The sequence below is a fragment of the Tenrec ecaudatus genome, chromosome 16 (genome assembly GCF_050624435.1).
Source record: "Tenrec ecaudatus isolate mTenEca1 chromosome 16, mTenEca1.hap1, whole genome shotgun sequence".
Classification (NCBI taxonomy): Eukaryota; Metazoa; Chordata; class Mammalia; order Afrosoricida; family Tenrecidae; genus Tenrec; species Tenrec ecaudatus.
This window is the reverse complement of record NC_134545.1, coordinates 20,800,571-20,827,822: the sequence shown is the minus strand read 5'-3', so window position 1 is coordinate 20,827,822 and position 27,252 is coordinate 20,800,571. Positions and strand designations below refer to the sequence as shown.

Below are 27,252 nucleotides of genomic sequence, written 5' to 3'. Positions count from 1 at the left end.
TCATCAAACTATGACCTGATTGACAGGCTAAACTCCACCCCTTGACTCTTAATCCTCTCGAATTGACAACAGATTTTGTAACTAACACAAGTCTGAAGAGGACTTTATAGATTGGTATTAGACATAATAGACTTGATCTGGACTGGGCTGGGATGTGTTCTCAATATTCAATTGCTCTTGTATAAAAAGCTCTGTCTTATACACATGTGTCTATGAGTTTGTTTCTCTAATCTACCCGGACTGACACATCCTTCCTTTTTTTTTTTTTCCTCCACATCCTCCCTTCTAAGAGCATTCTGGCCAAACAAGACAGCTCTGTTTGTTCTACTAGCAGTGCCTGGGCCCTCCAGTCGTCTTCACCAGCATCATAACTTGAATGGATCTGGTTTTCTCTGGCCTTCCGCATTCATAGGTGAGAAAAGGCAAGTTCAGAGCAGACCCCACAGGGGCAGAGCCCACCAAACCATTGCCAGAGAGTCTGTCCTGTGACACCCTCAGTCATCACACGGACCCCCAAAATGCCCAAGCACCTGCAGGCTCCACGTTGGAGCGGAGTCTTGGGGCCCCCCTGCTGCACGGCTGCCTACTTGTTGTGCTTCCCCAGGTGAGAGGTGTGGACAACCACATCCTTCCTGCTGCCTTCAAGTACGCTTCTTTCAAAAGCACATCCACCAGTCACCTACGCTGGCCTCAGGGCCTGGGTGACTAAACCATTGGGAAGGTTTGGTTTTGTACAAGGGGGTACTCGAATAAAAATGGAATTTTCCCCCCAAAAGCTATGTATTGAAATATTTTTACGACTTTTATCACCTTCAGAGTACTCTCCATGACACTTACCGTATATACTTGTGTAAAAGCAGAGTTTTTCCAGCACATTTAAAAAGCAGTTTTTGTGGTAAAATCAGGTGCCTTGGCTGCTATTCGGATCAGCTTATACTTGAGTGTATATGGTAATACATTTATCAAATCTGCAATTCCATTATTGGAAACGTCTCTCAAACTCATCTGTTTGCATAACTGATAGCACCCCCCCCCACCCTTTTTGGTCTTCTATGTCGTCAAATCGCTGTCCTTTCATGTCCCTCTGCATTCTCGGAAACTAAAAGAAGCCGCACAGAGTGAGGTCAGGCGCGGGGGGCAAGAGAGGCATGCTGTTTTTTTGTCAAAAACTGGTGCACTGAGATGACTGAGCAAGTACATTGTCACGGGCCATCTAGCTCAGAAGCAACAAAGCCCACATGGAAGAAGCACACCAGCCTGTGCGATCACGAGGTGCCAAAGGGATAAGGTATAAGGCATCATCAAAGAAAAAAAAATCTTACCATAGTGAATGAAGGGGGAAGTGCAGAGTGGAGACCTAAAGCCCATTTGTCGGCCGCTGGAGATCCCCTCCCAGAGGGGTCAAGGGGAGGAGATGAGTCAGTCAGGGTACGATATAGTACCGATGAAGAATACAGCTTTCCTCCAGTTCCTGAATGCTTCCCCCCCCCCCCCCCAACTACCATGATCCGAATTCTACCTTGCAGGACTGGATGGAGCAGAGGATGTACACTGGTGCATATAGGAGCTGGAGGCACAGGGAATCCAGGGCGGATGATCCCTTCAGGACCAGGGGCGTGAGGGGCGATACTGGGAGGGTAGAGGGTGAGTGGGTTGGAAAGAGGGAACTGATTACAAGGATCTACATGTGACCTCCTCCCTGGGGGACTGACAACAGAAAAGGAGGTGAAGGGAGACGCCGGATAGGGCAAGATATGACAAAATAACAATCTATAAATTATCAAGGGCTCATGAGGGAGGGGGGAGGGGGGAGGGAGGGGGAAAAAAGAGGACTTGATGCAAAGGGCTTAAGTGGAGAGCAAATGCTTTGAAAATGATGAGGGCAAGGAATGTACAGATGTGCTTTAGACAATTGATGTATGTATATGTATGGATTGTGATAAGAGTTGTATGAGCCCCTAATAAAATTTTTTTAAAAAAGTACATTGTCATGGTGGCAAAACCATCTGCCACAAATCAGGCCTTTTTTCGTTAACAGTCTGACCTGGTGGAACGAACTCCAAATGCACAATCCCTCACCTGTAAAGAACAAAGGAGCATTGTCTTGATCTTTGATTTCACTTGAGGAGCTATTTTGGGGCAAGGTGACGATGGCATCTTGCACTGGCTTGATTGATGTTTGCTTTCAGGGTTGGAAGAATAGCACCATGTCTTCTCATCAGGAATGACCTTGGGGGGAAAAAGTCTGGGTCACTTCAGAGCTGTTCTTCCAAAGCACGGCATGTTTGCACTCGAAGCTCCTTTTCCTGGTCAGTCAGAACCCGAGCCACGAATTTCTCAATGACCCTTTTCATTCCCAGATCTTCTGTTAAAATTCACTGAACCGAGTTCCAATACAGTCCAGACAAGTTCCCCATCTCCTGAAGGGTCTGTTGTCGGTCTTCGAGCACAAGGGCACGGATCTTGCCGCCATTTTCATCCACTGGGAAGTTGATGGAAGTCCCGCAGACGAGGTTTGTCATCCACTGACATTTCACCTTCTTTTAAACCACTTGTGCACTTGAGTATTTCCCATCGCGCTGTCCTTGTTAGCCGTGTTCAACATCCAACAGTTTCTGTGGCATTTTCCCAAACAGGAAGCACCATTTCACAGTCACACGCTGCTCTCTTAAATCGGCCATCACAAAAAACGAGGTTTGAGCAAAACTGCTTTTATGAAAAAATTCACTGTGACCAGAGAGGACCTTCCCCAGCAACACCACTGGGTGCACACTCGCTCGCCCAGCGGGTAAAAGGCAAACCTTGAAAGTTCTGCCTAGCGGAGCTTTTTTTGTGTTTTGGTGGGGTACCCCCTCATGTTGTGGTGAAAAGACATGAAGGGCCCTTCAGACGGTTCATGGAAAGGCAGGATTGAAGCATAATGGAATTTCCCCAATGGCTGCAGCCTCCTCCTGTCTACAGCAATACCTGCACCGTTCCTTCCATTTCCACCTGTACATTTCAGGTCCAATGACTCCATTCTCTGAGTGGCCCACCCACGCTTGGTATCTTTTTCCAAACCATCCTTCCGCCATGAACAGATCCTCACCGTGTGCCCTTCCTTAGGAAACTACCTTGGGAAGGGGGGTACCGGAGACACAACTCATAAGATGGTCATTTTTGTTCTTTGTCTCGCCAGAGGTCAGATAAAGCCACACTGTTTACTTGACTGTTTTCTGGGCAAAATAAGGGAAATATGAAAATAGAAAACTTGTAAGCCCACTTGCTTTCAGCCATTAAATTTTGGTCTTTATTTTATTATTTTATTTTTTTTCAATTTTGGTCTTTAGATGGGTTCAGGCCATGCCTGTAAAGAAAGCTTTGGGGGGAAAAAAAGAAATCTTTGAAAATATATGCCCCATCCAGTGCTTTGTCAGAAGCTGGAAAGATCTGGAACCATGAAGAAAACTCTCTGGGACTGAATGTTAAAGGGAGCCAAGGGAGCCTGTGAGCAGGCTGAAATGCTTGCTAGGTGACCACCTGGATCTACTTGTTGAGTAGAAGTGGGACAAATGCAGCACTACAGAGACGGGTTGAGTTTGGCCACTGACAGCTGTGGACGTGGTTTACAGGAAAAAGAGAAGACGAGAGCGCATTGACTGGTCTAAAGTTCATGACCTAGCATGAGGGGGCTAGGCTTGTTGAGTATTGGTGAGAGCCCATGGTCTAAAGGCAAGGCGACCAATGGGCACCCTGTGGAGGCTGAGTGAGGCAGCCCACATTGAGTTGACCAGAACCCGACCAGATGGAAATTTTTGAGCCTGTGAACTGGTGCATATTGTTGCTGACTTCATGGAAGGCCTGTCCGGATTTGACTTTGCTTATGGATGCAGACTTCACAAGGTTCCAACTGGAATGAAGATTTCTTCATGTCAAAAAATATGATTGTCTCCTCAGAGCACTGGGTTGATGTAAGTGGGCAGTATGTAAATTGGATACCCCAAATTGGGATAAAGACATGAAGTGATTGGCTTACAAACTTTCATAGGTGGCGTAACATATTCCCAGGATTATAGGATTAGGTGTGGGTGTTACTTAATTGCAATTGTGAGGCTAAAGAATGATGTACAGGTGCCAAGTTGGCAAGGGGTGGATTGAGTTAGTTTATTGTGCCAATCTGGCCGATAAACACATGTGGGGTTAATTGAAGGGCAGAGGGATAAATGGCTCAGTGAGCCTCAGCTTTTGAGTTCTGGGGTCTCTTCCTTTGTGATGGTCACACCAGGGTGCAGCTGCCTTAGCCAGTTCCCTGCTTCAGCAGGCAAGGCTCACTTCCTGCAAGACATCCCCAAGGCGAAGCCACATGGACCTGCCCCGATGCAGCAGGTGCTGGAGCAGCTGCGTGGAGACCCCTGCCAGCGCTGAGATGCTCACATGTTCACTGATTTGGCTTTCCTCCTGCTGCTGGTGTCATAGTGTGTGTCTTGTGAGCTGGAGGAGGATTTTGTGGATTGGTGTCAGACATATGGGTTAATGGTGGACTTGTGGGCTTGGGCAGCACTGGGTTGGGATGTTTTCTGATGCGCACTTACCATTTATATAAAACTTACCATTTATATAAAACAGGAGTTTCTGTGGATTTGTTTCTCTAAAGTACCCAGACTAACACAACCTCCCATCCCCTCCCACTGCTGGTAACCACAAATGATGTTTGGTTTCTCTGGACTAAGTAGTCTGGCTTGGCTCCATACTCTGTGCTTGTGGGAGCAGGAGTCAGGAGATCAAGAACCGCATTGCGTGGGGAAACCTGCTGCGTGAAACCTCTTTAGAGTGTTGAAAGCAAGCATGTGACTTTGAGCGCTAAGGTGCACTTGACCCCAGCCACGGTATTCTCAACATGCACATGACAGTTGGGCATTGAAGAAAGACGACTGGACCAAGAAGAATCGGTATATTTGAACTATGGATGGTGGCAAAGAAGATTGAAAGAACCATGGACAGCCAGATGGACAAACTGATCTGTCTTGGGAGAAGGACGGCCAGAGCGCTCCTTAGAGGCAAGGATGGTGAGACTTAGTCTTACATAGTTTGGACATGTTGCCAGGAGAGACCAGTCCCTGGAGAAGGACATCATGCTTGGTAGCGTGGAGGGGCAGCGGAAAAGAGGGAGTCCCTCAATGAGATGGATTGACTCAGTGATAGTAACAACGGGCTTGGGCATAGCAACAATTGTGGGGATGGTGCAGGACCGGGCAGTGCGTTGATCTGTTGTGCGTGGGGTTGCTATGGGTCGGAACAGACTCGATGGCTGTGGAAACGGAGAACTGGGAAGAGTGTGTGTGTGTGTGTGTGTGTAAATTCTCCACGCACGTATTGTAAGGAGTCTGGGGGGGGGGGCGCGCTGAGGCTCTTGAGGAGGGAGGCCTTCACATTCGTGGGTTGGAGATGCATCCCAGTCACATTCACCTAAGTAAAAATTCTTGCCCACAAGGTCCCCCGTGACAACGAAAATGTAAAGAGCGGCTTGCAAGCACATGGTTGCTACTGGACGCTTGAAGGTTAGCTACCTGAAGATTATGGTCTGCCATCAAGAGCCATCAGACCACCCCACCTTAGGTCCAGCCCACTCCCTTCCGATAAGGATCATAGATTGCTACCCTGGAGGTGAGCTCAGGGGCACTCAAGTTCAAGCCAGCTCAGAGATGACCAAGGGTGGTAAACAGCCATCCCAGCTCTAGGACCCACCCATCTTGTTACCTATGTACCGTCCTGTCACTTGTATACCTCTAACTCATCCCCTTCCTGTAACGTGTATGCCCCTAATACAACCCCTTCCTGTTACATATGCGTATGATGTGGCCAGCATGTGCCGAGACGATCTAAGATGAGAGAATACATTCGCCCACACTCTCTCTCTCTGGTGCCAGTCTCCATAGAAGAGTTGAGCCCTTGCATGCCTTGTCCGATGTTTCTTTAATTTACACTCCAATTACACAACCACTTCCAGGGCCCTCTTTGGTTGTAGGGGCTGGTCACCCACATATGGCCTGTGGTCTCCCTGTTTCATCTTCCTCCTTCCTGTCCGTCAGCCTCTGCAGCTGCACGAGCCAGGAGAAGCCTCCAACTGACATCTGATCCATGGACTAGAGCTGGACTGGACTGGACTTACCCACGCCTACACCTGGGTGAGCCATCTCTTGATCTGCATCTCTCTCTGTAGACATACGCGTACAAACGTCATGGGGTTCTGCATCTCTGGAGAAGCCAGCCTAACACACCACGAGTCAGAATGGACCCGATGCTCATTTTAAGTCGTGCAGCAGTTAAGCATCGAGAGGCCACCAAGACGTCGGGAGGTCGAATCCCTTGGCTGCTCCTTGGGAAAAAGATGAGGCTGTCCACTCCTGTGAAGACTGACTGTCTTGAAAATCCTTGGGGTTAAGAAAACTCAGGGGAGTCCTGGTGGCTCAGTGGTTACGTGTTGGGCTGCTAGCCACAAGGTCAGCCGTTTGGAACCACCAGCTGCTCCGTGGGAGAAAGAGGAGGCTGTCTGCTCCTGTTACAGCCCCAGAAGCTCATGGAGCAGTGTTTCCCTGTCTGATAGGGTCTCTCTGGAGTCGACATTGGCTCGGGGGCAGTGAGCTAAGTTCAGTAGTAGTTGTACTCTGTCCTATGTGGTGGCTATGAGTAGGCACCCAACTTGATGGCAAGTTGTTTGGTCCCTAAACACTCACCCCACAGACATAACCTGTCCATCTGTCCTCCTGTGTCCTTAGGGACGACGGCATCGGACCAGGCAGTGGTTTTGTTCTGTTGTACTCGGGTAGCTATGGGTCAGAACTGGCTTGAAGGCATCGAACAATGACATCAGCTATGTGAACTCACACAGAATGGCCCCGCTCTGCTCAGCACGATGTTTCTAAGGCCATTCACGGTGCGGCCGTCTTCACGGGTGCATGACACTCTGTCACACGGATGGACCATTACCTTGAAGGTGCCTTTCTCCCTCGATGGACACCTGGGCTGTTCTCACCTCCGGGCACCTGGGCGCAGTGCAGTACTGCTGTGAACCCCGGTGGACAGGTATCGGATGCCTTGCCTGCCTTCCTTCCGGGGCTACACCGTGACAGGGATGTGCTCCAAGCCGTCAGGGGTTTACGCTTGTTGGGATCCATAAACAGCGCTCACGGGAGCAGCGGACAGGAATTCAAATGACGCATTGCCGTGTGCGGGGATGTCACGTTGAGGTCGCCGGTGCGCCTGATGGAAGGCCAGGTATTTTCAGTCCCCTCGTCAGCGTGCGAAAGCTGGGCACAGCTTGAATATGGAGGAAGAGCGAGGAGTCCGTGAATGTGAATGATGGTGTGGGCGAGGGCTATTGGGGGTCCCCCGGGTGGCCCCAAGAACCAAGTCTATCTTGGACGAAGCGTGGCCAGAATGCTCCTTTGAGGCAAGGGTGGCGAGGCTTCGTCTCACAGACTTTGGACCCGCTGTCAGGAGGGACAGGTCCCTGGAGAAGGACTGTCCTTGGTGAAGTCCAGGGGCAGCGAGCAGGAGGAAGGCCCTCGGGGAGATGGATTGATACAGAGGCTACACCTGTGGGCTCGAGCCTGAGAACCAGTGCGAGGGCGGTGTGGGCCCAGGCGGTGTGTCACTCTATCGCATACAAGGTCGCGGTGAGTCGGGACGCACAACAATGACCAGGTGGGTTCCGGGTTAACCGTTTGTGAGCGGTGGCCCGGCCACTTCCTTTCCATCCCCAAACAGCATCGGGGAGGCTGGGGTGGTACGCAGGACACGCTGGCTACAGGGCTGGATTCCGGTGGTTGGTGTGAGCCCAAAGCCAGGGGGCTCCACTGGGCCCCCTCGGTGGTGGGGGCCTGTCTGGAATCATCCCAGCCTTGACTAGAGAAGGAGGGGTGGGGGCTGCCCTCACCACTGAGCCACCGGGCCAGTGAAGGAGATAGGTCACTGCCTTCCTGGGCAGGGAACTAGCCAAGGGAGAAACACTGAGCCCCGACCCAGCCGCCACCCATTACTCAGCAGCTAAGGCTGGAGGCCCGGCAGGTGGAGACTTTAGAAGCAGTTTGCACAACAGTGGGCAGCTTAGGCAAGGCCGGGAGCTGCAGGGCAGGCATGGAAACACCGAGTCATGGGCCAGAGCTGCTGCCCACGGACTTTGTTTCCCCTGGAGACCTTCCAACGGCGTGAACCTGGCCTGGGTTTCCCTGGACGAGTCCACTATGGCTGCCGAGCGGCCGTGAACTTGCGGGAAAGCACCCAGATCGCTTCTGAGCAGCACCTTTGTGTAGTGCCCCCCTGAGCCACTGGGCCACATTGATACCCAGGCAGCCATGGCATGCGCCGGACAGACAATGCGTTCCTGTGGACTGCGCTTCTCATGCATAATCTGCAACCACAACAGGACATGCTGCTGCCCCACGTGACCACGGACCCTCCCGGGCGCCTGGAAAACACGCCAACCCTCTCCTTGGGAAAGGAGGAAAATCCGTGGGGGGCATTTCTTCGGTGTGCTCTGACTGGAGTATTGTACGGCAGAGCCAACCAGGAGCAACGCCAGCCACGTTTGGTGGTCGGGGGATACGAGAACTCGGGTGGGAGGTACGAGGGTCAGTCATAATTACAGTCTCCTAAACCCAAAGCAGCTGCTCTACCCTGTCTTACAGGGTCTCTGTGGGTCAGAATCCACTCCATGGGGGTGAGTAAGCAAGCGAGCGAGTGATCCCTCCATCCGGGCCCATACACTTCCGAAAGGTAGTGTTCCCATCTCTCTAAGGCCTCCCTGAAGAAGGCTTCCCTCTTCGACGGACACCACATCCGAGTGGCAGCTGGGTATCCCCCAGGGACTCCGGTGGGGCTCCTTGGGTTTGGGAATCAACCGCCCAAACAAGAACAGAAACGCAGGGAGGCAAGATCAAGGCTGGCGAGTGGACGGGTCAAGTTCCCCAGGGAAATGGCTCCCCTTGATAACATTGTTGTGATGGGGAAGGAAGAAGTCACCAGGGCAATTGTCCTGGCCTTAAGTTTCTCATTTCCTTAAAACTCCTCCGCGAGAGGTCCTGGGAGTGTCCGGTGTTCTTCAGGAAAACTCAGTGGAGCTGGCTCCTTCCCCAGCCAGCTGCCACCGTCCTCTGAAGTGGCTGATCTTGAATTGGACTGGCCCAGCAGATCCCTTGGGAAGTGATGATTTTTTTTTCCCTAGATTTTTTTTGGGGGCGGGGAGCATGGGGAAGGCACTCCAGTGAGCCAAAGGCAAGTGTATTCCTGAGGGCTCGACTGTAGCCATCCGCTGATGGCGGAGACGTGGTGACACACGGTTTGTTTGGAACCGGCCTGGGCATGCATGTCTCAACTGGAAGCTTGGCTGCGAGGCTTTTGGACTCTTGCTCTCGTGTGTGTGTGTGTGTGTGTGTGTGTGTGTGTGTGTGTGTGTGCATTTGCATGTAAGATTCATCTCAGGGCAGATCTATGAGGTGCATGATCTCGCACAGCCCTGATGGACAGGCAGGCCCTCAGGAATCTTGGCTGGAATTCTCAGCTTGGCTGAAGGGTATCCTTCTGCACCAGGAAATGCAGCTTTTCATCTTCAGATCTTCCCACAGACCCAGTAAGTGAGTTCCCCCCAGATGACCTAGAGAAACCTCCTTTCCTTAAAGTCAAGGGAATTGGATTGAGTCACAACACCTCATAACTTCCAGGGCAGTAATTAAGTAGATCGTAGGCTGGGTTCTCTAGGGGAGCAAGACCAGCGTAGCTTCTCTGTAGAGAGAGGTTTCTTTCTATCAAGGAAATGGCTGGCAGGCCCGTGTCTGTGGGCCAGACATCACGCCGGAGGCGTCTCTTGACTCCCAGAGCCGCAGGGGCTGGCAAACTCAAGGTTGGCAGTGCAGATGGCAGGCTGCTTGCTCACAGGCTGCAGAAGATGATGAATCGCAAGATTGGCAGGTAAGTTGTCAGGCTGCTGGCTCAAGTCCCAAGAACCAGCGGGTCAGATACAATTCAGATATAGGATCCCCAGCGAGCGGAAGAACCCCGGGGGCCTTACCAGGATGTCTCTCTCTATAACTGACCGGCTGATCACATCAGAGCACACCACGGAGGGGGTTGCATTCGATCACAACTCGACCACATCACTATACAGCTGCCCAGTCCCTGAGAATCGCGGCCTAGCCTCGTAGACATGTAACCTGAGCCAGCATGGCTAGGGTTCAGGGTCGACATCCCTGCTGGGATGCCCGGAGATGAGGGTTCCACCAGCCGGCACCCTCCGACAGCGCGCAGGGACTGGACCAGCCTGGACGTGCATGCTTTTTTAATGGCGGTGAAGAGCAGGTGATGCACAATCAGCCACCTCCTGTGTGTGCCATTCAGAGGCATTTGGTTCATTCACAATACTGTGTAACCCCCACCTCAGTCTACCTCCAAAATTATGTCCCTCACCCCAAAATAAGCCCACACCCAATTGAACCCACTACACAGCGGTTCCCAGCCCCGGCCTGCCTTCCACTGGACAGCAGTGGCCTCTGGGAAAACTCAGAACCTTCAGGCTCCACTCACTTGGCAGACGGGGTGGCGGCCAGGGAGCCCGCGGCGGGAGCTCGGAAGCCGGAGGGCAGCGATTCCTTCACGATGTTGGGGCTGTATTCCGGCTTGACTGCCTCGGCCAGCTCCCGCACGTACATCTCATATCTGCCGGTCATCTGAAAGCGAACCACAGCCACGCTTGAGAGGGTCCTGGTGGTACCGTGGGCTCCAGGCTAGGCGGCTCACTGCACATTTGGGGGCTCAGACCCAGCAGCGCCTCCCTGGGAGGAGGGTGAGGCCGCCTGCTGCTATGAAGACGGACAGTCAGGGACACCCTCAGCTCACTGCCATTGAGTCCATTCTGACTCATAGGACAGGGTACAAACTGCCCCTGCGGGCTGCTGGGACTGGAGCTCTTGACGGGAGTAGGAAGCCCTGCCTGTCTCCTTCGGAGCAGCTGGTGGTTTCGAACCGCTGACCTTGCAGTTAGCAGACACGCGTACCCACTACACCACCCGGGCTCCTATGGGACACACTCAGGGGTAGGATGACTGGGTGGGAATCCACTGGAAGCTAGGGGGTTCGTTTACTTGTTGGGTTGTGCCCTGGGGAGGCTGTGGGGGACATCGTGGGCAGCTAACTGCATGGTCAGTGGTTCCAACCCACCAGCTTCTCCTCTAAAAGACTTAGGATTTGGAAACCCTAGTATCTCGATCGGCTGTAGGTTTGGGATGAAAAGAAACAAGAGTCCCTGGGTGGACAGAGTGCTTAGCACTCGGCTAGAAGTCCAAATCCACCCGGAGGCACCTTGGAAGAAAGGCCTGGATAACACCGGCCATGGGAAACCCAAGGGAGTCCAGCCCCAGTGGGACCCAGAGCTAGGTCCTCCTCCAAGCCTCTGGCCTGGTTGAAAATCCGCTGATGCACTACCATCTCCAGCCACTGGAGGGCAGGCGTGGGGCAGAAATGCACCGTGAGGCCCGTGAACTTTTTTTTTTTTCTTCTTTTCCAGCGTCCTCTTTATTCAGCGTCCAACGTTTATTTATTCTAATCACTGAGGCCCGTGAACTTAATTGCAGGGATCCTCACAAGCCCCACGGCCCTGGTGTCACCTCTCTGAGCTGTGACCAAGATGATTCACCTGCCCCGACACTAGGCCAGCAGGAGACCTCTGTTCCCTTCCCACCAGGAAGGTTCGGCCTCTGTCCACAGACCCCACCCAGAGAGGCGAGTGACCGGGTCACAGGCCGGCAGAGGGGGGAGTTGAACCCAGGACTCCTGGATCTGGGAGGGGTCAGAGGGCGGGGTCTGTGGGGTGGAGAACCCACCCAGGGAGTTCACCCCATGCTCTCCGGGACTCACGCTGGGTGGTCATCGTGGCCTGGGAAAGTTTCTGTTGTTTTTTTTTTTTTAATAAAAAGTGTCCACTCTCTGTTCCTTGCTGATGGTGATCTTAAAACAAACCCCCACACCATCCAAAACCCAAACCAGTGGATTGTGAGCCCCGGGGGCTTCTGGAAGCAGGCTGCCAGGACTTTACTTCGAGGCAGCCAGGTGGGACCGAGCCCCCCACCTTTCCGTGAGCAGCTGAGGGTGTCCTGCCTGTGTCCCCTGGGCCTGTAGACTGCAGGGACATGGCTCGGTCAGAGGACTGTGCTGTGGGACTCTCCTGGGTTGTGAAGTTTGTGGGTGAGCAGAGATACAGAACATTCCCCGACTCACTTTCAAAAAGAAAAATGCAGTTGCTTCCGGGGTGAGGCTCCTCCTTCCCTCCGTGGTTAGGTCTGTTTGCCAGGGTCCCTGGTGGCGCAGTGGCTATGCATTGGGCTGCCAACCACAAGGTTGGCAGTTTGAAGCCAGCAGCTGCTCTGCAGGAGAAAGCTGGAGCGTTCTACTCTGGGAAAGAGCCGCAGCCCTGGAGACGCACAGGGCGGCACGGCCCTGTCCTACAGGTCGCTGTGAGTTGGCTTGGACACATGGCCATGAACTTGGCTTTGGGGTTTTGTTTCCTGTTTTTTTTTTTAGTGGTTCAAGGAAGGAGCCCTGGGGTTGCCATGTTGGGCGGCTAACCAAAGGGTCAGCAGTTTGAAACCACCGGCTGCTCTTTGGGAGCACTTTCTACTCCTGTTGGCTTTCTACTCCTGTAAAGAGTGACAGTGGCTGAAGCCCACAGGGGCAGTTCCACCCCATCCTCTGGGGTCGCTGGGAGTCGGCATGAGCTCGATGACATTATTACTTTTACTATTATTATTTTATTATGATTTTTTTTAGACCTGCAGTAGTTGGCCGCTTTTGGTCACCCTCATCTTACCGGTCCCTGCTCCCCTCATTTCTTTTCTACTGGTGGCTTTTGTTCTTCCCTTGCCCTGCTCTTTTTCTAGCCGTTGGGGAGGCTGGGTGACGGCGTGGATTGGGGGCCTATCTCTTTGGGGCCCAAGGACGTTGTTCAGAAGGCAGGAAAGGGAGAGGCACGCTCCACAGTGCAGGACAGGACAAGCGTGGATGGAAGACGGATACGCTCTGCCAGCCTTCATCCCATTCGGTCAGCGGTCCACCAACACGAAGCCTGGGCCTGGACGAAACCGAGCGGCCCATGGAGGAAGGACACTGGGGGGGGGGGCCACGCAGCACCTCTGAGACTCAAGACCAAGCTCAGGCTGCTGGGAGCTGGACCTGGAGCTCAGGCTCGTGGATGATCTAGGACACTCACTCTTTCAGGTCTGCCGGGCCAGTGCCAAGGGCCCCTGGGATCCTGCTTCCCGGGCCCACCTCAAGGTGATCCGTACACAGCAGGGCGGCAGACTACAACACTGCCAAGCCTGTGATCTCCCCGCGGCAGGTGGAACCATCATGATCTCTGGGCCTTTCTTCCTAGTCTGTCTGTCTGGAAGCTCTTCTAAAGCCTGTTCTGTGAGCCCCATGAACTGGTGGGTCAAGGTGGCAGGGGGAACCACCCAACAAGAGGCCTTTCCAGGGGTCCCGGGCATGGTGACGGCTGGCCCATTCCCAGAGGGTGTACGCCTGTCCCCTGGCCATGGCTCCTGGCATCACAGGGTCACCTCGGGGACTGTGAGTGCAGGCCTCTCAATGGACAGGGGAGCTGGAGGGAGTGATGTTGGCAGGGCTGGGTGAGGGCCCACTTCTCTGCATGGCCTTGACCTGCTTGACCCTCGGGGCTCTGCTGCAGGTAGAGTCAGAAGCACCAGTTCATCCTGTGCTCTGAGCCAGAGGGAAGTGCGATTGGAGCGGCCAGGCCAGCCCGCCTGCCTCCTGATGACCAACGGGGAGACCCATCTGTCTGCAGGCACCAGACTTGCAAGAGGGAGGCTTCTGAAGCCTTGCACAAGGAACCCTGGTGGTGTAGTGGTTACCAGTTCAGCTACTAAGCTTGAGGTCAGCAGTTTGAATCCACCAGCAGCTCCTCTGGAGAAAAAGGAGACTCTCTACTCCTGTAAAGAGTTCCAGTCTTGGAAACCCACAGGGGCAGTTCTAGCCTGTCCTATAGGGTTGCCATGAGTCCTGACCCTGGGTCAGCACCCACTCAGTGGGTTCGAGTTTGGGTGCTTCAATGAGGGCTCCCTGGTGGCACTGTGGGTTCGGCCCACTAATCGAGGAGGCTTCGTGCTCCCCAAAAGATCTCAAACACCCCACACAGAGGCTCCATGCGTCGGAAACAACTCAACGGCACTGGGTTTGGTTTGGAGCTCATGAACATAACGAAGAAAACCCCAGTTATATTTGGCAGGGGTGGGGTGGGGTGGGGCGCCGGGAAAGGACACAGTTCAGTCTGTAACAGCCCCCCTGGGTCCTCCTGGGGGCGCTGTGGGCTAGAGGCTGGGCTGGTAATTGTAAGTTCAGCAGTTCAAACCCGAGGGAACCCTTCCAAGGGAGAAAGACGAGGTCATCTACTCCAGGGGGGCAGAGCTGCCCTGTCCTGCAAGGGGGCTGTGAGTTGGAGTTGACCTGTCATGGGTGGGCCCTGGTCGGACGTGACCAGGAAGGACAGGGAGGCTGGCATCGGGGTGGGGCCAGAAGGGGACACCCAGCAGCGGGGTGCCCGGAGGAACCCACCTTGAAGTTCCAGATGTCATTCACCTGCCGGCACAGGTTGAGGTCCAGCTCAGCCACCAGCAGCCCGTCACGGTGACGAGAGAGCCCGGGAGTGCGGCTACTGTCCGGTGCCGCCACGTAGCTGGACCCATAGAAGTAGCCAAAGTTCTGGTGGGCTTCAGGGCAGAGAGGGGCGTCATGAGCACATGGGCACCAATGCCTAGCCCGTCCGCCCTCCTCCTCCCTGAGCTCCTCAGGGACCCCTCCTGGAAAGGGACCTGTCCTTCACCCTTCACTTCCCCACCCACAGACTCTGGGGCCCGCCCAGGGGAGCTGAGACTGCGCCCCACTTGCCAGGTGCGACTCCCAGCTCCACACGGGCTAAAGTGGGTCCAGCCCTCAGTTCTGCCCCCACTAGGACTTCAGGGGGAATTGGCGCCTTGTCAGGAAGTACTCAGCCCCTCCCAGGCTTCCACCCCCACATGAGTCCCCTCCACCTGGCTCAGACACCTGCCCCCCACCGTCCCAGCAGACACCAGGGGCATGGCTAACAGAGGCCTTGAGATTGGAGCCCAGGGACCCTGCCGAGGCTCTGAATACCCACACAGCTCAGTGGGGGCCCGGGAATGCTGTAGGCTGCCCCCACCCAGCCCAGGGCTCACTGAGGACCTCCCACCCCCACACGCGGCACAGAATTCAAATGTCAAACAGGCACTGAGTGGTCAGAAGTGCCCACCCTCCCAGGCCCCCACCAACCACAGCTGCCTTCTCTGTACCAGGTGGGCATAGCCCCAGCCCCCTGCCCCCCTGAACTTGGATGGGAAACAGCTCCCACCACCACGGAGCACAGGGCAGGCAGGTACCTTTCTTCCCGTCTCCAGAGGTGAACTCGTTGGGAAAGTGTTCCTGGAACAGGAAGTCAGCGTCACACAGGGTCCTCTTTTGCACGCGCGAGTATGTGTGTGTGTGTGTATGTGTGTGTGTGTGTACACTCAGCTGCCAACTCAAAGCGTGCCTCTCCGGAAAGGCCTGGTATCCCCTTCCAAGAGCTCAGTCACAGCAGACCCGGGGGTGTTGGGGGTGGGGGCTCAGGGCTTGTCTGACACGGGAGGAGGATGGGAACCCACGCCTCAGCAGCCGGCGGACAGGTGCACAGTGCGAGGCTTCCTTCTGGCCTGCCATCTCTGGAAAGGGCCTCTGGGCGGCGCCCACAGGCTGCAGGCTCAAGCCCACCGGGGACACCACAGAGGTATGGCCTGGCAACCTGCATCCATGATCTTGAGAGCCCCGGGAGACACAGGGCGCCGTGAGCTGGACCAGCCTGGACTGCAGGGGAAGAGGACCAGTTTTTAATTCTCTGGAGCTCCGGGGCTGAAGGGGGCTCTGCTGGGGGGAAAGACACAAGGCTTTGTGGGCGCAGGGGGTCCACGCTGGCCTGGTGGCTCAAACCACTTGCTGCTCCCAGAGAGGAAGAGGAGACTGTCTGCTCCCGTCAAGAGGCACAGCCTCGGGGACCCTCAGGGGCGGGCCTGCTCTGTCCTCAGGGTGGCCGTGAGTCAGAACGTGCCCTAATGGAGGAGGAGCCCCGGTGGAGGAGGAGCCCCGATGGAGCCATGTTTAAGCACTCAGCTGCTCCCTCTGAGGCCAGTGGTTCAAACCCACCAGCCGCTCCCTGGGAGAAAGATGAGGCTCATAAAAATTGTAGGCTCAGGCACCTTGGGGGCAGCTCTGCTCTGTCCTACACATGCCAGTTGAGTGGGGTGGACCCCACAGCAGTGGGTATGCGGCGGGGTAAGCCTCGGGCTGAAAGGTGGGGCTCACGGTCTCAGGAGTGCCCAGGGACACCTCTACTGAGCCTCAGGAGGCATTTTATGCCTCCTGGCCTAGCCCTATCATTCCAGTCTGGGGTCTCCGGCCTTCAGCAAGTGCCCTCTCCCCTCAAGCCCAAGGGACCGGTGCTGCCCACCTGGATGTGTTATGGTGGTCCCAGCAACTGGCTGTCCCCAGGCAGATGGCCTCAGCATGGGAACCTGACAGGACCGAGCCCCACCACTGAGTGGCCCACAGCTGGGCAAAGACTGGGTCACCCACGGGGCTTGCTGCTCCGCATTGCCCTGTCAGGTGCCCCGTCCCCCGTTGCCTGGGGGGTGGGAGGAAATAGGAAACCGGATATTTGGGGGCGAAAGGTGACAGTCATCACATCAAAGAAGCGGCACAAATGACTTCTGGTAAAAGCCGAAGCAGCGCTTGCAAAAGCTGAAGGGAGAAGCCAGGGGGAGGTCATGGCAGCTTCTTTAGAAGTGACAGGCTGGGGGTCAGGGATTCCACCTCCCCTGAAGCAAGGTGGCCTCTGCCCTTAAAACCAGCCCCCCCAAAACAAACAAACAAATAAGCACCCAGACTGACGGCCATGGAGTGAGCAGAGCTGTCCCTGTGGGTTTCCAAGACTGTTTATGGGAGTAGAAAGCCCCATCTTTCTCCTTTGTCCGTGGATCCGGAGCAATGACTTTTGGGGTCACTAGGGCGCCTTGGTTTGGGCCTTCCTACTGGGCCGTACTGGGGATTTGTGCTGGCCAATGGGTGGAGGGGCAGGACGGCTATCAAAAGGCCTAGGCAGTCCAGTGTAGGAAGTCACTCAGGGCTGCCTGAGAAAGGTCATGGGCATGGATGCTCCAGGAGCATCCTGGTTGGTGAAGACACCTGGCCTGGGAGGTATCTCATCCCATGGGGCCGAGACAGCTGGCTGCCTGCTGGAGCCCTTGGGGGGCCCCCCCTATCTCCCTTCATGTGTCTCCTCTGGGTTGTAGCCAAGCTCTCTGTGAGTCCGTCCAGATTAGAGAGTGAGGGTGTGAGTGGCGTGGACCCTGAGTTTGTGGCTGGCTTCCTGAAGAGGCCATGGGAAACCAGGTCCAAATCTTCAGGCTGGGGTGTCCCTTAGACCCTCCCCCCATCCTCACCCGGTGGTGCCTGCCTGTTCAGGAAGATGAAAGACAGTGAGTGTCCTTATAACCCAAGGGCTGCCCCCCAGCTGAGGGTGGCTGGGCCAGAGATGGTGATCATGAGGGGCGGTGACCTGGACTCTTATCCTCCCCTGGGGGTTGGGGCTCACACCTTCCTTGGGCTATGTCCTTCCCTCAGGTCAGGGGACCCTCCCTGCCCTCCACGCACTAGGCACACTGGGCCTGCAGGTTGGTGGCCTGCGATCTGAAGGGCATGCGGGACAAGAGGCAGAAGAGGCCCCACCAGGGACGTGAGATGCTCCCCAGCAGGCCGGGCCAGGGCTCTGAGACTCACCTCGCCCACGCGGTTGATGGCGCAGGTAAAGCAGTGATTGGCAATGGCGGCGTTCCTGGCCTCGATGGGCCACAGGGATTCGCTGTGAAGAGGGAGGGGAACAAGGGCAGGGGCATGACCAGGAGGCTGCAGGCCCCGCACGCGCCCACACAGACTTCTCAGGCCCATGAGGCCTGGGAAGGGTGGTGCTCCAGGGCAGGTGTTGGGCTGCTAACCACAAGGTGGGTGGTTGGAATCCCCCAGGTGCTCTGCAGGAGAGAGAGGAGGCTGCCTGCTTCTGTGACGATGGCAGTTCTTCCCTGTCCTGCAGGGTCACTGACTTAGACTGGACTGGGTGGCAATGAGCATGGCTTTTGGTGTGAGGCAGCTCTACCATCTGGCAGTGCAGTGGATTAAGCACTGCGAACCACAAGGTGGGCAGGTCGAACCCTTCCACTGCCTGGAAGGAAAGGGTGAAGCGGTGGCTCTGACGAAGACGGGCAGGCTCAGAAACCTCATGGGCACTTCCCTTCTGTCGTGCAGGGTCGCTGAATCAGGATCCAGTCAACCGCACCGGGTTTTGCCGTGGGGGTGGGGGCTGGCAGGAGAGAGAGCTGGGGTCCTAGGCCTGGTTCTGACCCCCAGCTTCAGTTTTTCCACTGAAGCTTCCTCCTAGGGGGAGTGTGTGGGTGAAGCCCCCAGCCAGGGGCAGGGTAGCTAGCCAGGGGGCAGATCGCCTTCCTGTGGGTCGGGCAAGACCACTGCCGGGCAAACACTGGAGGGGCCTGGGCCTGGGCCTGGGAGCTCAGCTCAAGTGCCTGCCCAGCTCTCTGCCACCTGCGATGCTGCCCCACAGTCTCCTGTGTGTGTGTATGGTGTGTGTAGTGTTTGTGTATATGTGTGCATGTATATGGTGTATGAGTGTATGTGTATGATATGCATGTATGTATGTGGTGTATGTGTATATGGTATGTGTGTATGTGTCTGGTGTGTGTATGTATATGGTGTGTATGTGTGTGGTGTGTGAGTATATGTATATGTATGGTGAGCATGTATGTGTGTACATGTATATGGTGTATGAGTGTATGTGTGTATGGTATGTATGTATGCGTATGATGTGTGTATATATGGTATGTGTATATGGTATGTGTATGTGTATGGTGTGTTTGTATGTATATGGTGTGTGTGTGTGAGTATATGTATATGTGTGGTGAGCATGTATGTATGTGCATGTATATGGTATGTGGGTATATTGTGTGTGTGGTGTGTGTACACGTATGGTGTCTGTAGTGTATGTGTGTGTGTGGGGGCACTAGAAATAGCACAAACTAGAAACACAAAATCCCCCAAACCCAGCTGTGCCTTGTCTGCCCCGCCCCACGGCGACCCCCCTCCCCCGCAAGTGTGCCCACAGAGTGACAGTGTGCCCAGAGTGACAGCGGCTTCTCTCGAGCCTCTCTCACCTGCAGACTGCCAGGCCTTGCCTTCAGGCACTGCTGGAAGGGTCCCCTCATCAGCTGTCAGGTTCATGGGTCAAAGGCATACTATCTGCCCCCTCCCCGCCCCCCTGCCCTGCAATGGTCTGCAGTGCCTCCTCCTTGTCTTCTGAACCCGGAGGCCCAAGGCAGAGGCTCCAAGGTTCTCAACTGGTCAGGGGACGGCTGAGAGGGGAGGCCCCCAGCAGAGCTGAGCCGGGCCTAGGATGGGGGAGGCCACCTTGCTTGGACCAGAGGCTCCCTCCCCCATCTGGGGAACGGTGTGACCAGCCCTCTTGTCATGGAGGAGCAAGACATCGGTCCCGATGTGCCGGGGTCCGCCCTCCTGTCAGCACTCGCCGGTTTAAACCAGCGAGTAGGAGGCAGGTGGGTGGCTGTCACCAGCCTCATTCTTAGGAAGCAAAAACCAAGGGGGAAAAACAAGCCCACAGGCTCGATTGAGGGGGCTCCCTCGGCTGCCTGGCTGCTAAGCTGAGCTGGCAACACCCCCAAGAGAGGCTCTGCACGGCTCACGCCTGAGCAGTGATGTTCTCAGGAAGTAACCCACAGTGATGGGGGCCACCTTGTTGCTCCACTTGGGGCCTCCGGGAGGGGAGGGTGCTAGGCAGGGCCGCTTCCTGATTCGTGCCCATGCCCAGGGATGTGCCAGGGCGGCCAGGGTTGTGGCTACGAGTCTGGATGGGTTTGTAAGGCCCTTGAGCTTGCTGGACACCGCAGGGTTGATCCTGGCACATGGTGGTGACCACGGTGCGCTTCAGGATGGGTTCGAACAGCTACCCTCCCGGCTGGCACTGGAGCCCCGGGAACTGTGGTCTCGTAGGGTGTGTGTGTGTGTGTGTGTGTGTGTGTGTGTTGAGAGGACTATGAGGTCAGAGAAGAGGTGGGTGGTTCCAGAAACCATGGGCTTCACGCAGTATCGGACGAAAGATTGTTGTTTCCATCAAACTCATCTTCGGTCACTTTAAGGTGACTGCACAGAAGCCTACCATCGGACTCTCCCCTCTGAGACGGCTCTTGGCTGCAGCCGGATCCAGCGTCCAAGTGCTTGTTGGCCTTTCAATGCACTTGACTCTCAGATCTGCCACGCGCGGTCTCTTCCAAGGGTTGAAAAGCAAGGGCGCTGCTCTGGGGGCTGAGGCGCGCCTGGCCCAAGCCGTGACGTTTTCACGCGCTTTCTCGCACGCATGCAGGTGAAAGTTGGGCCCTGGAAAAGGAAGACGGAGGAAGAGCCGATGCAGTTGAAGTGGGTGCTGGGGAAGAACACACACAGCGAAAAGCACAAACGTCTGTCCTGGAAGAAGCGCGGCCAGAAGGCTCCTTAGAGGCAAGGATGGCGAGACTTCATCTCCCGTCCTGTGGACGGGTCGCCAGGAGAGAGCAGTCCCCACAGACGGGCATCCTGCTGGGTCAGGTGGAGGGGCAGCGAAGAGGAGGGCCTCGATGAGATGGACGGACACTGAGGCTGACATGGTGGGCTCAGGCTTCAGAATCAGGGTAAGGACGGTGCAGGACCGGGCGGTGTTTCGCTCTGTGGTCCATGGGGTCACTATGGGTCGGAACCGACTTGATGGCCCCTAACAACAGGTCGGGGCATCTTCTCAACCTCTCTCCCCAGTGGCTTGCCTCTGTGGGCCTCTCCCTGCCTGAGGTCTTGGCATCGGGGACCTCCACACTGGGTGTGCCCTGCGCCTGGGAGACTTTCATCGGAAGGAGGAAGAGTGACCACTGAGCCGTGCAGGCTGCAGAGGGCAGGAGTGGGTGCACTTTATGTGGGGAGGCCTTGTTCGCTTCACTGGTCATCACATGAGGCCAGGCGGTCCTGCCCAGCCCCGCCCTCCCGGGGGCCCCTCCGGAAGATCCCAGGATCAGTGGTGTGATCACTATGCCCTGCACAGCCGTGGGACCCTGCTCCTGCCGGCCGGGCTGCGTGAGGTCTCGGGCGGATTCTCTTCTTCAAACCCACATCAGGCTGACTGCCATCAAACCCGTGCTTAGTGCAACCCCTCCCCGGCCCCTGTGGGTTTCTGAGACTGTCACTGTTCACAGGAGTAGAAAGCCCCGTCTTTCTCCTGAGGAGCGGCTGGCGGTTTCAAACTGATGACCTCATGGCTCACAGATGAACGTGTAACCACACCACCAGGGCTTCCAGTAGCCCCATGTCGGGTTTCTAAGGCTGCCAGCCTTTATGGGAGCAGCCAGCTTTGTGTTCCTCGGGGTTCTGGGGTGCCATCCACAAGCCAGGGGTTTCCAGATGCAAACAGAGGAGCCTGGGACGGGGTCCTCTGTGGAGTCCGCCATGAGGAAACATGTCTTGCCTGTGGGGCGGCTCTGGGAATGGACGCCGAGCCGTGGCAGTCCCCATGCCTTTCAGGAGCGCCACCCTTGACCAGGGCCCCCTCCCTTCGGGATGTAAAGGTGCTGCTGTCTGGGAATCCTGAGGATGGCGGGTGGGCGGGGTCCCCTTGGGTGGGAGGGGTCCCCTCATCACGTTCAGCAGGGCAGCGGAGCTTGGTGCTGGTCCTGGTGGACTTCACGACAGGTGGACAGGTGGGCGCAGCCATGGAGAGATCAGAGAATGCATCGCACTGGGCAGATCCGGCATGGGACCTCGTTAGTGTGCCGAAGAGCAAGGCTGTCACTTGGAGGGTGAAGTCACAGACACATCTGACCCCCGCCGTGGTGGTCATTTGGTTCATGTGCTGTGCAAGTTGGACACCGAGTAAGGGGACCAAAGAAGAGTGGACCATTGTCTTCACACCCGGAATGCTCCTCAGAGGCAAGGCTGGCGAGAATCGTCTCCCATGTTGTGGATGCGTGAGCAGGAGAGACCCGTTTCTGGAGACGGTCGTCCCATGGGGGAAAGTTCAGCGGCAGCCCCAAAGGGGCGACCCTTAGTGAGATGGAGTGACACAGTGGCGGCAACATGGGCTCAAAAACAATAGTGAGGCCGGTGCAAGCCAGGTGGTGCTTTGTCCTGTGTTTGTGGGGTTGTTGGGAGTTGGAGCTGACTCAATGGCATGTAGTCACCACCACCAGTACCCAACACCTAACCACCACCAGTACCCAACACCTAACCACCACCACCACCCAACACCTTACCACCACCACCCAACACCTAACCACCACCACCACCCAACACCTAACCACCACCACCACCCAACACCTAACCACCACCACCACCCAACACCTAACCACCACCACCACCCAACACCTAACCACCACCACCACTCAACACCTAACACCCAACACCTAACCACCACCACCACCATCCAACACCTAACCACCACCACCCAACACCTAACCACCACCACCACCCAACACCTAACCACCACCACCCAACACCTAACCACCACCACCACCCAACACCTAACCACCACCACCACCCAACACCTAACACCCAACACCTAACCACCACCGCCACCATCCAACACCTAACAACCAACACCCAACACCTAACCACCACCACCCAACACCTAACCACCACCACCACCACCATCTGACACCTAACCACCACTACCACCACAGCAACAATCACTGTCTTTCACGCTCTTCCCTGAATAGCTGGCACACAAGCACACACCCTGAGGGTCCTGCTGCCAGCTGTAGCTCCCCAGCCCCACCCACCTGCCCAGTCACCTGAGAGACCCGATGGTGGCCGAGGGGTTGAAGATGATCTCCGCCCCGTTGAGACTGTACAGGAGCCAGTTGAGCGGGTGATGGCGGCCATAGCAGATGTTCACAGCGATCCTCCCGAACCGGGTCTCGAACACGGGGTGTCCCAGGTTGCCCTCCATGTAGTATGTGGACTGGAAGATAACGACCTAGCGTTTGGGGGTCTTCGGGGGGCATTGGAGCTTGCTGCTTCTCCAAACTCCGGCATTCCAGTCACAAAAGGAGCGAGCCCAGGCACAGGGACAGCCAGCAACCGGAGGAGGGGAGACACGTGAGAAGACCCCAGAGCAGCCTGAGCACCTGTCCAGGAGGAGCGGAGGTTCTCTGGGAGCACGGGCGGCAGGGAGAGTCCCCGCGGAGAGTGTGTGTGCGCACGCGGACCAGCGTTTCCTTTCCCCTCCCCCATGGAGGGCGTCCAGGGGTTCCTGTCTTCCTGCTGCTGTGAGCTGGGGTGTGCTTGGATCTATGGGTGCTGCTGCGACGAACATGGGTGCGCATGGATCTATGGGTGCTGCACTCTTGCTTTCTTTAGGGTGTATGCCAAGGGCTGTCACTGCTGCACCATATGGTATTTCTACCCCAGATTATTTGAGGAAGGGACAGTGTTTGCTTGGGTTTTTAGGGGGTACGTGTTCACACACACACATGTGCTTCACTAGTTTCATTTCTCTAGAGAACCCAGGTGAAGACACCACATAACCGCCAACTACATCATTCCATAACCTCCACCTTACATCATCACACAACCTCCGCATGACATCGTCATGCCTCCGCCAGGCGACATCATTATATGAACGTCATGTTCCATCATTACCTGGGTGCCAGCCCACTGAGAACCAGGGTCCAGCCCAGCTGACACATGACCTTAGCCACACAGCCAGTGTGGACACTCGCCTGGCACCCGAACCATTAGCTACTGGCAGACATACCTGGTTTAATGTGCGAGAGAGGCGGAAAGGGGAGTCGAGGAACGTCGGCGTCTAAGGAGGTAGGTGGTCAGTCCGTAAGCAGTGCCTACTGCACATCACGTTCACGCAGAGCGGCTCAGCCACGCGGTGACCCTTTAGCCCATCCGTTAAGTGACCATCTACACGGTCATGGTAGAAGTACCAGGTACCCGGCACTCAGATCCCATGGGCACCAAGGACAAGGAAAACCCCAAAGCCAAGTCCAGACTGGTGGAGGGGCAACTCAGAGCTAGCCTGACCTGATGGGGTTACAGGAGTCGGGCCACACTGCGCCCTTCATTTTGGTTTCACCCTCAAACCACTGACATGCAAGACAGCCTCTCGCGCGTGTCCGTAGTAAACGGTGAGTGTGCTCAGCTGCAAGCCAGAGGGGTAGGGGGCCACATCCACCATGGGTACTGCCCAGGTAAGGGGCTGGCAACCTGCCTCTGAACAACCAGCCCCTGGAAGCCCCTGTGGGGGGTGGCCACTGTGACTGGGACATGAGGTGTGCCTATGGGTGACCATTCTCAGCTGGTCGCTGACAGGTGGCGTCTGAGGCCGCTCAGAGGCATTTCAGAAGAAATCCCTGGTGATATACTTCCCCTAAACCCGCCCTGGACAACTGCATGCGGGCACAGGTCTGCCCAGACACGGGCAGGGCACCATGCGTCAGAACCTACGGGGCGGCAACTGGGGGGCTTGGACCTCAAGGGGTTTCCAGGGACCCACGTGGGCTACCCTGCTGCTCGTCCAGCTCACGGACCAAGAGGCACCTGACTCAAGTCATGCAACTTCCACCACTTTCTGTGCACGTGAGAGTGGGACATGGAATCCGGAAGGGTGACGAAGGGTCGATGCATTTGAATCACGGCAGCGGTGAAGGATATCAGCACGCTCCTTAGAAGCAAGGATGGGCAGACCCCGTGCTGTTAGGGAGGGACCGGTCTCTGGAGAAGGCCGTCCTGCTTGGTGTAGCAGAGGGGCAGCGAGAAAGAGGAAGAGTCTCAAGAAGAGGGATGGGCACCGTGGCTGCACCGACGGGCTCAACGCCAAGAGCAGTGGGAAGATGGGCAGGACCGTGCAGTGTTTCGTCCTGTTGTGCGCGGGGCCACTGTGGGTCGGAACCGACACCATGGTGCCCACCACCACCACCAAGTGGGGCCACCTTATAAAACAGGAACCCTAACGCTCTCGGAGCGGCTGGGGGCCCAGGGACACTCACCTCGTTGAAGTCGCCCACTCGGGGGATGTGGTTCTTCCTCGTCTTCCCCAGGACGGCGCCCGAGTTGGAGACCACCACAGCCGTGTTCCAGAGCACATCCCCGTGCACGGAGTCCCGCTCCAGGATGGGGGACACCACCACCATGTTGTGTTTCTCCGCCAGCTGGAAACGGGGCGCAGTGGCTTCAGATCCCCCCACCCTGCTGCTTCTCAGGGGGGAAGAGGCTGCTCTACCTGGTGGTGGCCCTGGCTCAGGGCCAACCTTGGACTCTGTTGTGAGAGGCTACATGCTGGGGGCCGTCCTAGGAGACTCCGCCGGGATCTGACCCGTGGCTGTAGAGTTGGTGTGACTCATGACCCCGCCCCTGGGTGTGACAGGGTTTCCCTGGCTGTGACCTTGACGGAAAACAGGCAGCCAGACCTTTCTTCTGGGGCCCGGCCGTCGTTAATGGCTGGTCTGGGCTGCAAACCGCAAGGTCAGCAGTTGGAAACCTCCAGCCGCTCCGAGGGAGAGAGACTTTCTACTCCTGTGAAGAGTGACAGTCTCAGACGCTCACAGGGGGGGCAGTTCCACCTATCTTATCGGGTTGCTGCAATGTTGGCAGTGAGTGTGGGCTTTGATAGGGTCCTGCGGAGTGGGTTTCTTTCTGGGATTACCCAAGGGCAAGCATATCCGTCTCCTCAGGGATCGCTACAATTCCCACCATTCATGGGAGCAGACAGCCTCCTTTTGCTCCCGAGGAGCAGCTGGTGGGCTAGAACCCCGGACCTTGTGGCTAGCAGCCCAAGGCTTAGTTTGCTGTGCCGCCAGGGCTTCTTGGTTGACCGTTCAGTGCTGCTGAGAGCAGGTAGGGTGGGTCAAGTGAAATAAGAGGGCAGGACTGTGAGCTGGTGTCAAAGGGACACCTAGCTGCCCACACAGAGGGGGCCTGGGGCCATCGCACCTGCGACTCAGGTCCCTCACCTGAAAGGGGGCGTTAAGGGAAGCCCTGGGATGTGACCAAAACCCAAACCAAACACTGCCATCGAGTCTGCGTGACTCTTAGGGACCCTGTAGGACAGGACAGAACTGCCCCGGGGGGTTTCCAAGATGGTAACTCTTTATGGGAGTTGACAGCCTCATTTTGTTCCCGAGGAGCAGGTGGAGGTTTGGAACTGCTGACCTGGAGGTGGGCATCCCAAAGCTTAAGCACTATGCCACCTGGGTGCCCTTGGTGTGAATGAAAGGGCAGTTTCAAAAGTTGGGCAAATCATTCTTTGCGACGCTCCTCTGTAAAGCAAGGCGCAGGGCTCTTTATAGCCGTGGCCTTGGGCAGAGAGAGCCCTGTGGGTCGGGCGCCGGGGGTGCTATGTTCACATCATGTTTTACCTTCTGGCAGAACCGGGTGGTGGGCCCGTCCTCCGCAGACTCGGCAAATTCCGTCCAGGGCAGTTTCTCCCTCGTGCAGAAGGCGAAGGGCATGGCTGGAATCAGAGGGCAGGCCGACTCAGGGCCGTGTCCACGGCTTCGGCTCAGAGGGGCCCTCAGCCTGGCGGGGCTGGGAGCAGCCGTGGGGAGGGGGCCACCACAGAAGAACAAGACCAGGCCTTGGGCCCTAAGCAGGCCCTATCCTCCGGGGCTCAATGATGGAGCCAGATGTAACCTCGCTACAACCTTAAGGAGACAGCACATGGGCAGCTCCCCACGGAACTCAGAATCAGAAGGGAGACCAGAGAGTCAGCAACTGGTGGAACCCTCGAGGCTACGATCTTCTCGACTGGGACAGAACTCACTGCCCCGTTAGAATCAACAGCCATGCTGGTGCAGCCCTGGCCCCAGGATGGAGTTCTGAGGGTTAGGGAAGGAGAAGGGGTGCCAACAGGACTCACAGGGAGGACACGGGATGCGGGAGGGCCCACGGAGGGGATGGTAGGGATGAGGTGGAACAAAATGTACCTGCCTTGTTGGACATAAAGCGAACCACCTGCTCTGTAAACCTGCACCCAGTTCCAAGTCAGGGAGCAAAAGAAACCTTTCCCAGCCAGCAGAGCCCAAGCTGCTGCCTGCCCAGTGGTCAGAGCTTGAC

The 27,252-nt window shown here is 56.2% G+C and overlaps 1 protein-coding gene across 1 annotated transcript in view; it reads right to left on the bottom strand.

Annotated features, from left to right (window-relative positions):
- Positions 1-10,553: 10,553 nt before the first annotated feature.
- The window catches only part of UPB1 (beta-ureidopropionase 1), a 30,976-nt gene continuing 14,277 nt past the window's right edge, over positions 10,554-27,252 (bottom strand). The window contains exons 4-10 of the mRNA XM_075534672.1: positions 26,556-26,650; positions 25,188-25,349; positions 22,980-23,149; positions 17,869-17,950; positions 15,438-15,480; positions 14,596-14,750; positions 10,554-10,700 (exon numbers count right to left, since the gene is read on the bottom strand). Of these exons, the coding sequence (XP_075390787.1) occupies positions 10,554-10,700; positions 14,596-14,750; positions 15,438-15,480; positions 17,869-17,950; positions 22,980-23,149; positions 25,188-25,349; positions 26,556-26,650 (854 nt within the window). The remainder of the gene's footprint in view (positions 10,701-14,595; positions 14,751-15,437; positions 15,481-17,868; positions 17,951-22,979; positions 23,150-25,187; positions 25,350-26,555; positions 26,651-27,252) is intronic.